General features: G+C 39.6%; 1 protein-coding gene across 1 annotated transcript in view; it reads left to right on the top strand.

Annotated features, from left to right (window-relative positions):
* The window catches only part of CPA6 (carboxypeptidase A6), a 121,229-nt gene extending 106,950 nt beyond the window's left edge, over nt 1-14,279 (top strand). Inside the window, exons 9-11 of the mRNA XM_030553241.1 lie at nt 4,170-4,372; nt 12,269-12,353; nt 14,006-14,279. Of these exons, the coding sequence (XP_030409101.1) occupies nt 4,170-4,372; nt 12,269-12,353; nt 14,006-14,193 (476 nt within the window). The 3' untranslated portion in view covers nt 14,194-14,279. The remainder of the gene's footprint in view (nt 1-4,169; nt 4,373-12,268; nt 12,354-14,005) is intronic.
* Nucleotides 14,280-14,967: the final 688 nt, after the last annotated feature.

Genomic DNA, 14,967 nt, shown 5'->3' with positions numbered 1-14,967 from the left:
TCTAATGAGACCCCAGTCCATCCTTAAAGGGACTTCTATACAAATAGCAATTTACTGATCTTCAGAACATCCCTTTGGAGAAAATATTTTTTTCATAAACAAAAAATGAGAGTGATTAGAAGGTCAGTATTTTGCCCAAGGATGAACAAATCAGTCAGTGAAAGAGACAAGATTAGAACTCTGAAGTTCCTTACTCCAAGTCGCGTGCTCAGTCATCTCACTACCCTGACTGAAGTGGAGATGATGGAGGATTATCATATTTCCATGCTTACATTGTCCTGATCTGCTTAAAGTTCTGCACTGTGAATTCTCATAAGGTAGATTCTAAAACTTCTTAATTGTGTCGTTTGTGTTTACAGTTTGAAGACAGGGTTTGAAATGCATATGGGTGCCTCTGGGCACGTACGTTGTGAGCACAAATCCTGTTTTTGTGTGGTACCTGCCCAAGTCTGACACCCAAATGGCTGGGTACCAGGAGTTTCTTCTCTGAATTAAGTGACACTGCTGTGCCACCTTCTTTTCTCTTCTCTTCTAGCGTAGCTCCTTGATGCTATATTTTACTCCATTGCTTTGTATTCTGTGAAGACTAAAAAAGGAAATTTATCAGTAATCTTAGTACATTTCACTTTGCAGCGCGTGGCTCAAGGGAAACACAATTATTCCTTTAAGTTAAAGTGTGGAGTAAGCAACCAAAGTCAACACTAGAAGCGGCAACAGTTTTAAAGTATAGAGTGTACAGATTGCAAGCTCTTTAGGACAGGGACTGTCTTATTACATGTGTGCATATAACACCTAACATAATCCTCATGCAGATCCATTAGACACTATTTATAGTATAAATAATATTTTAAAAAAACACTAGGCAAATACTTAGGAACAAATCCTCATCTCATAAACCAAACACAATTTAAAGGGCTTCACTGACACTTAGAATAGAGAATTGGGAGTTGGGGGCAGAATTTCCTCCTCAGGCTCACCACATAGCTGGGCTGTGGAGAAGATTACCTCATATTGACAGAAGTAGGAGATGCAAGCAAGTCTGGGGCTTCTACTGTTCCTTATCTCACCCTTAATCCCACCTCAATGCTTCTGTATGAAAATGAGCTCTATTCATTTCAGCACTTCTACACAGTGTGAACACAGCATTTCCAGTTTATTTTGGGCCTTGCACATCTGCAGTGTGTTTTGAAGGATTTGACTGTCTCAATAAAACACTGCAGGATACAAAAATCAGGCAGATGGTTGACATTTACTGTATTTCTATTTTCTCCTTGTGACTGTAGCTTTGATACTTGATAGTAGTTGATGTTTACTGTGTTTCTCCCCCTCCTCTCCCCAATTCTGTTTGTAACTTTAAAGAACTTCCAGTATGGAAACTCGTAGTGAGCTCATTGCATTATCCAAAGTCATTCATTCACAGGACAACTTCATTATAAGAAGAGAGTTTAGAAAAATCTATTCTTATACAAAGAGAGAAACTAGAGCCTGCTCTTCATCTTGTTTTCTGCACTGGTTCTGTGTGAGGGAGGAACCTTCTTCAGGGTTGTTCAGTCAGCATGTAGGCATTATTAAAACTAATTTATGGTATAAATATGGGTTTATCTGAAAGCAGGGGGTTACATCTTGTTTTTATTTATTATGGACAAGATTTCTGTCTGGCAATGAAAGTATAGTCATATCAAGGCACTATTGAAATCCATTTTTAAGTTCTCTCTTTAATATACATTACCTTAAAAGTAGATCTGTTCTTCAAAACAATTTTCTGAATAAGAAAATTTTCTTACCAATTCCTATTTTGGCAAAAGTTGTGCAAAATATTTGATGGGTTTCACAGAGAGATTGCTTGGTATTTTTATTTAAAAAACAAAAACAAAAAAACCCCAACAATCTCAGTAGTTTCACAAGGTTTGGGTTTGTTTTTTTTTAAATTGGGACACAGATTTTGCCTAAAACTAACCCACCAGGTTAGACATTTGAGGATTTTCCCCCAACATACATGAATGTCCAGGGTGGCAATAAGCTATCAGTGGCACCTAAACCAGTCACCCCACCTGATTGTGGGGACACAAGGCTAGGAAAAAGGGCCATGTCCATGGATCCCTTATGCTAGTGAGTCCAGACTTCTGGAACTGCTCCTTGGAATGATAGAGACCAGCCTTCAGACTGCTATAATTTATGCCAGGAACCCAGGAGGCTGCAGGATCAGGAAGTGCAAAAGTCATTTCTGTATCCTCCCTCCTGAGCTGTGCTGAGCACTTCTTAGCCTCAGCTCAGGTTCTGGGCTTAGCCTGAGCTAAATAAAGTGTTTTCACATGACAACTGCACATTTTAACAGAGAGCTGCAGAGCAATAACACTATGACTACCATATTCCTTTGCTACTGCCAGGGTCTTAAGTACTTTTTTCATAAATTTCTTTTGTATGATAAATGTCTTTCACTTTAAGTGGAAGGAAACCAGGCTTTGCAGGAATCCTTAATAACATGAAATATAATTGCAATAGCTACGAGGGGCGGCTCTAGCTTTTTTGCCACCCCAAGCAAGGCAGACAGGGCACTCCCCAGGCAGGCACTTGGAGCACTGGTGCCTGGAGCCACCGCTGAGAGCTACTCAGCTTGATACCTAAAATGGGGTGGCACTTACAGAAGTGATGAAAAAAAAAACTACCAGCCCCAACTGCAGATTCAAAAATGAATATAGCTCTAAGATCATGAGCTGGGATTTGAAAAGATAGCTATACTTAAGCAAACATGGGTATGCCGTGGTTATGGTGAGGGCAGATGGTTTACTCCCACCAGAGCAGATGGCCACCAAGTCACCTAAGTCTCAAGTGCATCCTGTCTAAACATCTTTTCAAATATTACAGCTACAAGAAATAGACTCATAGTTAGTTAAACACTGGAATAGATTGCCTAGGGAAGTTGTGGAATCTCCATCTCTGGAGATATTTAAGAGTAGGTTAGATAAATGTCTATTAGGGATGGTCTAGACAGTATTTGGTCCTGCCATGAGGGCAGAGGACTGGAAGGGACCTCGAGAGGTCATCGAGTCCAGTCCCCTGCCCTCATGGCAGGACCAAATACTGTCTAGACCATCCCTAATAGACATTTATCTAACCTACTCTTAAATATCTCCAGAGATGGAGATTCCACAACTTCCCTAGGCAATCTATTTCAGTGTTTAACTACCCTGACAGTTAGGAACTTTTTCCTAATGTCCAACCTAAATCTCCCTTGCTGCAGTTTAAGCCCATTGCTTGTTGTTCTATCATTGGAGGCTAAGGTGAATAAGTTTTCTCCCTCCTTCTGATGACACCCTTTTAGATACCTGAAAACTGCTATGATGTCCCCTCTTAGTCTTCTCTTTTCCAAACTAAACAAACCCAATTGTTTCAGCCTTCCTTCATAGGTCATGTTCTCAAGACCTTTAATCATTCTTGTTGCTCTTCTCTGGACCCTCTCCAATTTCTCCACATCTTTCTTGAAATGTGGTGCCCAGAACTGGACACAATACTCCAGTTGAGGCCTAACCAGCGCAGAGTAAAGCGGAAGAATGACTTCTCGTGTCTTGTTTACAACATACCTGTTAATGCATCCCAGAATCACATTTGCTTTTTTTGCAACAGTATCACACTGTTGACTCATATTAAGCTTGTGGTCCACTATGACCCCTAGATCTCTTTCTATAGCTGTTTTCCAGAGTCCCAAAGACTTTGCACTTTCTTGATATTTCATCTCCAGTTACAGCATTAAATGAATCATGAAAATAAACATATCTCCAATAGTAAACAGGGTAATCTCATAAGATCCTAGATCCTTATAATCCTCCTGTAAACAGTGAAATTCAGTTTGCCGTGAAGAATGGAAGTTCTGAATTGTTCAATGTATTGCTATGTGCCAGTTGCAATTCCAGTTTCCTGGGGGAGGCCTGTGTCATCTTTGTGGAAGGGATATATGCCTAGTGGATAAAAATTCATTCTGTTCCACTGATTTCTTGGCTGTTTGCTTCCATTCATTCTTTTCAGGTAGCAGGTTCTCTGTGTTTTCAGAAGTAAGATGGCAATTTGTGTGCTGTTTTTTAGGCGTCTCCATAAGCACAAGGTAAGCCAGAATTGGACTGTTACATGCGGTTTGTGAACATTCATTGCTATTTTTCTTTTTCAATGTGTAGATGAGGGGGCTTCCTTTCACCCATGTGATGATACATACTGTGGTCCCTTTCCCGAGTCTGAGCCTGAAGTAAAGGCTGTAGCTCACTTTCTTCGCAAACACCGGAAACAAATAAAAGCCTATCTGTCTTTTCATGCATATGCTCAGATGTTGTTGTATCCATACTCTTACAAGTATGCAACAATTCCAAATTTCAGCTGTGTGGTAAGTGCAGTAGTTCTTGGAGATTACACACCATTCTATGCTATTTCTGTTATTGTTTAGAAAGCAGACATGGTTCTCTAATATGTCATATTTAGCAATATTTATTTCAGCTCTATTTACAGTCTTATACTGGTTATGTAACCTTTATTCTAATTGAATTAATGGTGACTCACTTAGAATGGGATCGTTTCTTCCATCAATCTCTATAAAGTAATTTATAGGCTAATCAGTGGAGTTTTAATTAGTGTTATCGTAAACTATTAAATATTAATGGAAGCTGTTACTAAATCCCCATGCACTTAGCTGAAAGTCTATCTCTATATGTTTGAAAGAACTGAAGAGGTATAAATACTTGACATAAAAAAGATTTGATATTTTAAAGCGTGAACTTATTAACAATATAAAAACCTATTAACTATTACATTTCATCCAGAAATAAAGCTTCTAACCCCTAATATTACAGCTCACTGAGCTAATACTGTTACCCCCTTTGATCTGAGCAATCAGCCAATATTTAAGGTCTTGTGGGTTGTTTCCTTTAGGAGAAATTGATGAAGGAGTCAGGGGTTTTTCATGCAATCCTGTTTATTTACAAAGTTTTTCTAAAAAGTCCAGTTTCCCAGACTTTGTATAAAATTAAACAGGGGACAGTTTATTTGCTTACTATACCAAGTATCTTTTCAGACAGCACTGCCCAAAGATGTCTCCCTCTTGACTTTCTCTTGAGGTCTGCTTCTGTCCACAGACACAAACCCCTCCACCAAATAATACACACCTGCTGTATTTGCATTTAGTACACCACAAAACTCCCTCCACCCACATAGCTCAGTTTCTGACTAGCCTTTCACTATGCCTCTTTTTTGGATTGTGGCTCCTATTATTTCAGCTATCTTACTCCAAAAAGGAGCTTAACAGCTCCTAACTTTTATCCTGAATGTAGGGCGGTATCATACTCACCAGCTTCACTTAGGTTTTACTCCTCCTCCATCATAATACAGTACAAACTGAATTCTCTTAGTTGCATGGATCTGGAGTATGGATTGAGGGGCTCAGCAGCATTTTTTTGGGGGGAGGAGGCATTAGGACAATTAAAAGATCTTTCCTGACACTATTTCTATTAAGGCTTAATTGCTCCAACTCCTGAAAATTTCCTGTGTCTGATGTCATGCTTGGGAAGTGGAGTAAACTATGAGTGATTCAAGAAGCTGTTAGGTAATAAAGCAAGTCCTTACTCACCTCTCCAGCACCCGAGTTCGTGCGGAGTGGTTATGGGCACATAATTCTGTCAGAGACCAGACACCAATGCGTTGATCAACGGGCTCACACTAACCCAAAAGCTTTAGAATAAGTGTGGCCCCTTTATTAGGGGTGAGCATCAATATTTATACACAGAAGTAAACAAAGTGATTAATAAAAGATAATGGTCATGCATAATCAATCAAGATTTTACAGGAAAAGCAAGTTTAACAAGTAAATGCATAGAGATAAAGGCTAATGGCTACTTGAGGAAGGGGGTGTCATGAGTAGTTTGCAGGTCAGTGCTTTGTTCAAAAAAAAAGGTTCAGAAAGGATTATGCAGAGACGGCCAGTCTGGGTGTTTTTTTGGCTCCAAAGTTCACCAAAAGTTTAGACCCAACAAAGCCAGAACAGCTAAAAATGAGGATTATAAGGAGTTGCAGCATGACCAAACATTTAATTTGCAATGCATCAGTAAGTAATTCCTGATAGTGAATGAATCATCTGTTGATTCGTGAAGGGAGAGTTGGGTCTAGAGGGAGTTCCACCCAAGTGAAGTAGTCACTATCATTAGATCAAGAACATGAAACTATATTTCATCTGGAGAATAGAGAAAACAAACCTACCTTCAAGAACTGGCAAGACAGCAGAAAGAGAAGATATGGCATTAGGAAGAACTGGTCTTCCAGTGCCAAGAAGAAAATTGCAGAATATCCTTATGGACACATCGGGAATGAAATGAGAAAGTAGCAGGCAAAGACAGAAGCAGGCAGTGGGTCAAGAAATTAATTCTTGAGAAAGATTCTTAAAGTGAAGGCTTTTACACATCAGTAAATCTTTAATGCATCTTGCTCTAATCATCTGGATTCTTCTTCCAGTCTGTGTTGGGGAACGCTGGCCCACTCTCTACCCTTCCCATCTGTAGCATTTAAATTAGAGGAAGTCGGTTTAACAGTTTTGGGTTTATTCATTGGATCAGTGGAAGCCTTTCCATTGACTTCACTGGACCTGGGATCAGGCCCTTTAAGAGCCAGTGACAAGCTGAGTGGAGCAGATACCTGAAAAAGCAGCCAAAGACATTTTTAGCAATAACCTCCAATTAGAAGCCAACATCTCTGGACAATTATGGCTTTTAAATATAAAGCAATCAAAATAAACTTTATTAATGTTCCACTGACATCCTGGCCTTTACATCTGTTTACATTTCAATCTCACTAGCTCCCTGAACGTTTTTTTGGAAGAGGAAGCAAACAAAAAGTACTTTTGTATTGATGGGCTAGTTCAACACAAGCAGTAAACATAGGAGAGAAGCATAGTGAAATGGAAGAGTCAAGCTGTTGGTAACAGATTTCAGAGTGGTAGCCATGTTAGTCTGTATCAGCAAAAAGAATGAGGAGTATTTGTCGCACCTTAGAGACTAACAAATTTATCTGAGCATAAGCTTTTGTGGGCTATAAACCACTTTATCAGATGAATACAGTGGAAAATACAGTAGGAAGATATATATACAGAGAGAACATGAAAAAATGGGTGTTGCCATACCAACTGTAATGAGGGTAATCAATTAAGGTGGGTTAATTAAGGAGAACAAAAAAGCTTTTGTAGTGATAATCAGGATGGCCCATTTCCAACAGTTGACAAACCCCATGCTAATTTTCCCCCTACTGTTACTCACACCTTCTTGTCAACTGTTGGAAATGGCTATCCATTGCTAGTTTAGCTTCAAGATGTATTGATTTTCAATATTTAAAATATCTACCATAATCAAATATGGTAAGATTTCAGCTCACTTGAACTTTTGTGAAGAGCTGTACTGAGGTGGAAAGCAGAATTATAATGAAGCTTCCATCTCATTTATCTCTCTCCTGTGGTTGACTGAAAACGCTTTATTCGTCCAGATGGATTTCATGTGTTGAGGTTGGTCAGCAAGCGAAAGCTGTTCCAGGGGCCTCCACATGCATGAGGGGTTAGGAACATTTAGTGTAAATAGGGTCCTTAATTATTCCTGAGCAGAAAGCAAAGATGCTTCTGTCCAGTTCACTACACACTAGTGTGCTGTTGTTTCAGTTAAAGTGGTAAATTATTCAGTGATGCTTTGAAACTGGAGTGCAGTATTGGTAACAACGTGCATAGATATTTGGCTCTAATTTAGACAACTCCCTTATTAAGTTTCAATTGAAACCTGTTATGTTAAGATCTTTAAAGGGAAGTTGGACTTCAGTTATTGTTTGGTAAATATCTGCACCAGTTATTTCAGTCTGAAGGGTTTTTTATTTAAAGTTTAATTTACTAGTCATATTTTTTCTATATAATTCTTTGTTTCAGTATTCGCAGCTCCCTTTGCTGAAATCTGCTAAAATTGCAAGTTCTCAGGGCCTGCTCTTGAAACACGCTTGGAATTTTGATTGCTCAGCATTATTCAGGATCAGACCTATATAGCATATGAAGCTTTTCAGAATTGTTCCCTTCCTTCTCTATATGTGGCACAAACAGATGGAGTGAACACATTGCTGGTAGCCTGAGAACTGTGCACTCACTGCATCCAGGTGTTTGTTTCCTTTATATTGGAAGCATATTATGGTCATTTACCATGGACCTTCACTCAGTTGCCACATCTGAACAGGAATCAGTACAATATTATCCTTCTTTTGAAATAATATTGCAATAGAATTTCTCCAAAATGTTTTCAACAGGGTTTTTTGTTTGTTTGTTTGTTTGACCATTATTTGATATATGGGTCCTTGGAACCTTGAAATTGAATGTCAGTTGTCAATATTTTCTCCCTTCCATGACATACATCCTGGTGTGATGTTGTAAGATTATTCCTCAGTGGTAGGTCACCCATATGAAATCATAGCATTTTTCTACTCCCCTACATGTATTTCAGATGGTGGATTGCAAGCAATCTCATAGGAGAAATAGGCCCAAGTGGCAGCCCCAACCCTTTTCACAGATCTCAAAGAATGGCATGTAGCTGGGGGTCTCTATTTTGGGGTAAGTGATTGGGCAGGAGCAGAGCTGGGAAATGACCAGTCTACACAGGATCACTCCCACCTCCAAACCTGTTGAATTTCCCACAGGAGCTCATTATAGCATTAGCTTCATTTCCTAGTTCCATGCATTCTCTCCCCCTTATGGGGCTGGGAGAGAAAAAAACATAGGCTGGGAACCTCTTGCAGCACAGTTCTTCCACTACAAACCAACAGAGGCAACTATAAACCAAAAAAGACCACTTGTGGGATTCTACGTTAGAGTACTGGAATTTCTTCTAGGATAAAATGTAGTTTCAGCACCAGTGAAAAGCTACATACAGGCTGAGCTCCATGCCCAGTCCAAAACAAATTTTCTAGAACCCTACTTGTTGGACAAAAAAAAAATGTAACACTGGAACCCATATGGGGTATCAATAAACAATTACAACCGATGGTCGGTGGAGAACACATCCTGAAACAACTCCCCACAGTCCAGAATCCATAAAAACAAAGCAGTACCAGACCCTGCCATAACAGATGCAAAAACATGTAGACATCTCCACTGATACAATAATCAACATGCCCTTCAGGATCCATAGTCCAACACATGCCTATCACAATGTGGCATCTCTCATCCAGTGCACTAAATACCCCAATAATAAATATGTGGGTGAAACCAGACAATCACTATATCCTCAAAAATGAACTCACAACGTGATAGACAAAAACAACCTATCATCCATGGGTAAACACTTTTCACAAAACTATCACTCCATATCTGACCTCTCAGTCCTCATCCTCAAAGGAAACCTGCACAACACCTTCGAAAGATGAGCCCCAAAGCTTCAGTTCGTAACTTTGATAGACACTAAAAATCATGCAACTAATAAAGACACTGGATTTATGGTTTATTACAACAATTCATAACCCACTAACCCCACTTTTTTGTCCTCTGACTGCAGAGGTGTTACCTGGCCACATTACCTTGAATGGTCTTCTAATGTATGTTAGCTACTCATGCAAAACAATCTGTTCCACTGTGTATTTAGCTGTGAGACTCTGAATACCTTTCCCACACCTGAAAAGCAGTTCAAAAGCTTGCTTCTTTCACCAACAGAAGTTGGTCTAATAAAATATATTACCTGACTCACCTTGTCTCCTTGATATTTTGGGACCAACATGGCTACAACACCACTGCTGCAAACAAAAATCATTTTGCTGTCAAAAGTGTATTTATCCATTAAATTGTAGAATAATAAAAATGTAGGGTTGGAAGGGCACCCAACATGTCATCTAGTGAACCCCCCTTTGCAGAGGCAGGACCAAGTTAGCCTTGACCATCCTTGACAGGTGTTTGTCTAACCTGTAACCACCTCGTAGCCACCTGTAACCACCTTGTAGTTTTATGCCTGCTTGTCATTTAGAGCCACATAGGCCACTTGGGAGCTTCCCCAATCACAGTGGAGGGAGGCTAGCCACAGTGTCCAACTTTCTGTCCCAGCCTGCACCCATAGCCACCCTCTCAAAGGTGCCCAGGAGTGCACTTGGGCTGTCCACAGGACCGATTTTATACAAACCCAGTCCCTGTGCCTGATTGCTCTCATATAAAGTCCTGAGAGCAATCAGGCACAGGGACTCTTTTCCAGCTCTTCCTGCCAGGTGAGCAACACCTGCCTGTCCAGATGGTGTGACTGCTAGAAACTTTACAGAGTCTTCTGCATCTTCTTTTGCTGTCTCATTACCGTTGCCAGCAGAGGTGCTGAAACAATTTATATAGTGGGGGATGCTGTGAGCCATTGAACCAAACTGTAAACCATGTATAGAATGGAAACTACTTTGAGTCAGGAGGTGCTGCAGCACCTCCTCCACTCCTATTTCCAGCACCTATGATTACCAGGTCTCCTACATTTTCTAAGCCATCTAACGCTTGCACCAGTTCAGATCCCGGACAAGTCTGCAGTGTAACAGCATGTTATCCTACTCCAGTCTGTTTTCTAGCCACAGTCTGCTCAGAGACCTTCTGGACAAATACCTTGTGCTATTTATTTACAGTGTTCCCTGTTACAAACTTGCACAGCTCAGTATTTACAAGTACATAATTCTTAGCCCCCTCAGCCAAGGAGTGGAGAGACAGAAGTGCACTCTCCCTGAGGCTCTTCCCTGTCTCTGCTTCTCAAAAGTTTTCCAGTGTCTCTCTTCCTCACAAGCACTACTTTCCTGTGCCTTTTATACTTTATGGGCTCATGGGTTAATTAGTCTTATAGCCCTTTATAGTCCACCCCGAATCTATCAATTAGGCACAGCTTTTCCCCTCCCATTTACTCCAAAACAATTTAATTGATGATCCAGTGATCAGAGTTATAGTACAGCTGTTGTTGCCCAGCACTCTATTACACATACCATCCCCTCCATCATCCAAGTCATTATTGAGTAGGCACCAGACTCAGGCGAGACCCTCCAGTACCCCTCCTCCCCATGTGACCCTGATAACTATTCTTTCAGTGCACATTTTCCACCAATCATGCACCCACTTTATAGCAATTTCATCTAGACCCCATTCCCTAGTTTGCTTATGATGGACTGTGTCTAAAGCTTTACTAAAATCAAGATGATCACATCTACAGCTTCCTCCCTGCCCCCCATCCATTAGGCCAGAAATCCCAACAAAGAAGGGAAGGAGGTTGGTTTGGCATGATATTGACACATCTATGTAGGCAATTTCTTATCACCTTATTATCCTCTAGATGCTTATAAATTGACTGTTTAACAATTTGTCCAAGTATCTTTCCAAGTATCGAAGTTAGGCTGCCTGGTCTATAATTCCCTGGATCCTCTTTGTTCCCCTTTTTAAAGATAGGCAAATATAGCACCTTTCTCCAGTCCTCTGGGACTTCATGAGTCCTTCATAAATTCTTGAATATAATGGTTCTGAGATTGCTTCAGCTAATTTCTTAAATACCCTAGGAGGAATTTCAGCAGGCCCTGTCAATGTGAATACATCTAACTTATCTAAATATTCATTATCAAGTTCTTTCCCTATTCAAGCTTGTGTTCCTTCCCCCTTGTTGTTAATATTAATTGTGTTAAGCATCTGCTAACACTTAATTTTTGTATAGAAGACTAATGCCTATTTTGCTTCAAACACCTCAGCCTTCTTGGTGTCATCTATTATTAGCTCTCCTTCCCTGGAAAGTAGTGGACCTACACTTTCTTTCATTTTTCTAATGCTCTTAATATATTTATAGGACCTTGTCTTACTGCCTTTTGTGTCCCTTGCTATGTGTAACTTACAGTACTGGTGCTAAAGCCTTTCTGATTTGCTTCTGTTAATGAGTATTGTTTTATCCTTATCCTTAGCAATTTGTCCATCTATCCACTTTTTGCAAGGTTCCGTTTTGATTTTTAGGTCATCCAAAAGTTTCTGATGCAGCTACATTGGCCTCTTGTTATATTTCATTCACAGTGAGATAGCAAGCTGTTGTGTCTTTAATATTGTCTCTTTGAAAAACTGCCAGCGCTCCTGAAAATATGGTAACTTAGGCTCCACAGGATCATAAAACCTAGTATTGCATTAGGATCATCCAACCTAGTATTGCATTAGGAGTAAGTGTTCTGTAGCTGAAGTTCCAATCCTGTTACAGAAATTAATGTGAAGTCTAAAGTATTTATTTTTTCCTTCCATACACAGGAATCTGCAGCTTATAATGCTGTTAATGCTCTTCAGTCCGCTTATGGTATAAGATACAGATATGGCCCTGCTTCTAGCACTTTGTGTAAGTTTCTCTCATAAACTGGTTTGTTACTTTGACCTAAACGTGGTATATAGGGCAGCCAGTACTATAACAAAGAAAGCAAATCTTGTCTAAAGTGAACTTTGATCAAATTGTGGCAGGTATGAGGAAGACAGAGGGGAAGGTGTAACTGATTAAATCCATCTGCAATGGCAGAGATAAATGCAACAGTTTCTAGAGAGAAAAGAAGAGACACAAGGAACATGTCCAAGAAGCTGCAGTAAATTTTAGCATACACAAAGATCAACAGAAAACTTCAAAACAGGATATTTAACAGTTAAATCTTGAGATTGATAGAAAAATAATTCATAGTAAACATTTCCATGTTCTCGCTCTCTCCCCTTGTAATTGAGATATCACTTCACATGACGTTCATTCAGAAACTGAAGTGGTCTTTTTAAAAACTGGATTTGGAATATCCCAGTTTCTCATTGAGAATAAATAATAGAAAGCACACCTGTATTTGGAAATCATCTTTAAAAAAAATATTGAATTCAAATGCTTATTCTTCTCCCAAGGGCAAAGGATCTTTAACGCTTGGGTTTTAGCTAACTATGTTTGTCAGCTGAGCTCTCTTGGGAGGTTAATAAGGGAAAAGTTCAATAGTTTTCTACAACACCCTATAAACTTTTCACTAGGACTCTGTGATTTGATAACCATTTTAAGACTGAATTTGCTCAGTTAGGACAGGTTTAAAACGGCATTTTATAAACATAGCAAGATAGTTTTCTGTATTTCCTCTGCTACTGATACAAATGTGCTCAGTAAAGCATTTTTCAACTTTCCTCACAACTCACTTTCTCTTTGTGCTTAGTCCTTCAGCGGAGTGATAAGCTTGTGTTATAACCATACAGTCTTTTGCCACGTCACAAGTATAGCAGTGGGACTTAACGGTTAGGATCATGTCGAAGAAAATAGGCTATAAAAGATAATCTTTATCTAAGTATATATGATAATTAAAATATAGAGGCAAGGAAAAAATATGAGGAACACAGTTCTTCTGTGAGGTTTATCAGTGTTAACCACCATCCCTGCAAATGTTATTATGCACTAAGCAAACCACGGAAAATAGAGAAGGGATGGAAATGATTTTTGAAAAAAAAAATTAAAGGAAAAACTTAGTCTACTTTGTCTTCTTAGGCCCTGATCCTGTAACATGTTGTTACATACATGAAGAGTCCAATTGAAGTCAATTGGACCATGCAAAGAAAGGGTCTGCATAGATGGACACTTTTGCAGGGCTGAGGCCTTAGATTGTAATCATCTGGGGACAGGGACAGCATCGTCCTTGAAGCGCTGTACAGCAGTGAGCACATGATAGGGGTTCAGTAAATGAGGTAGGAGAAAGAGAATGGAGAGAAAAACTTTCCTGGTGTGAAAGTCTTTTTACATAAAAGATAATTATTAGATTTTTCCCATGTTAACTGCGGGCCTGATCATATATGATGCTAAGTCCCTTCCATGAGATATTGGATGCCTATGAACTTCTCTGGGAGATGAGGGTGCTCAGCACCTTGGAGGATAAGGCCCTGAGTTGTAAGTACTCACTAAGAGTCTGAAGTACAATATTATGATAATAGTATATTTCTTTCAACAGGACAAACAAATCATGATACTTTTTTTTCCTTCTCCAGATGTGAGCTCTGGTAGTTCTATGGACTGGGCCTACAAAAATGGCATCCCCTATGCATTTGCATTTGAGCTGCGTGACACTGGCCATTTTGGATTTTTACTTCCTGAGACTCTGATCAAACCCACTTGTACAGAGACTATGCTAGCAGTTAAAAATATAACTATGCATTTGCTAAAGAAGTGTCATTGAGAGTTATATTTGGGATCCAGAACTTAGCTAATGTTTTACTTCAGGTGTTTATTAAATAGACACTGTCAAGTCATTGCAATTCTAAATCTGACATTTAAAAACTGTAGCTCACAGTTGAAAATGTGGTAATTATTCTACCTTGGAGGGTTGGGAGGTGAAAATCTTTTCAACTTCTGCACTGCAAAAGTCCTACTAAGTTAATATATCACATCAGTGGTTTGTTCACAGCTAAATACTCTGTCTTTATTAGGGATGTATACTAAGGTCTTGATTCTAGACTATTGAAATAGTGAAATTTTTGCCACTGACTTCAGTTGGAGAAAGATCCAGTCCTAAATACAGTTTTCGAGCCAAATTCTGGCAGGTTCCACACACTGCAGACTGCAAGGAAACCCACACCCAGAACTACGGGGCACAATTGGCTACCCAGTTCCTTCCATTCTCCCATAAATCACAGCATCAGCAGGAACCACAAATGAACGCTCCAGAGAGGGGTCTATAGATCAGTATAGTTCATACGTTCATGCACTTATGTCCCCTAACCCAGCACTGGCCCTTCTACATAATGCCCCGTATCCCAGGTAGGAATAATTTACATGTGATCCATGGTTGTTGCTGGCCAGACTACAGGCAGGAAACAGTGTGATTTCTTCACCATATGTGTCTGCACTTTAGAGGCCATTTCTTTCACGTAGTGCCAGAATTTGACTCCTAGTTTTCTTTTAAATATTCAGAGTTAGATATTCTTATATAGAGAGACCAGCATATTATCAT

Source organism: Gopherus evgoodei, chromosome 2, assembly GCF_007399415.2.
Source record: "Gopherus evgoodei ecotype Sinaloan lineage chromosome 2, rGopEvg1_v1.p, whole genome shotgun sequence".
NCBI classification, from domain to species: domain Eukaryota; kingdom Metazoa; phylum Chordata; order Testudines; family Testudinidae; genus Gopherus; species Gopherus evgoodei.
This window is presented reverse-complemented; position numbering and strand designations above follow the sequence as displayed.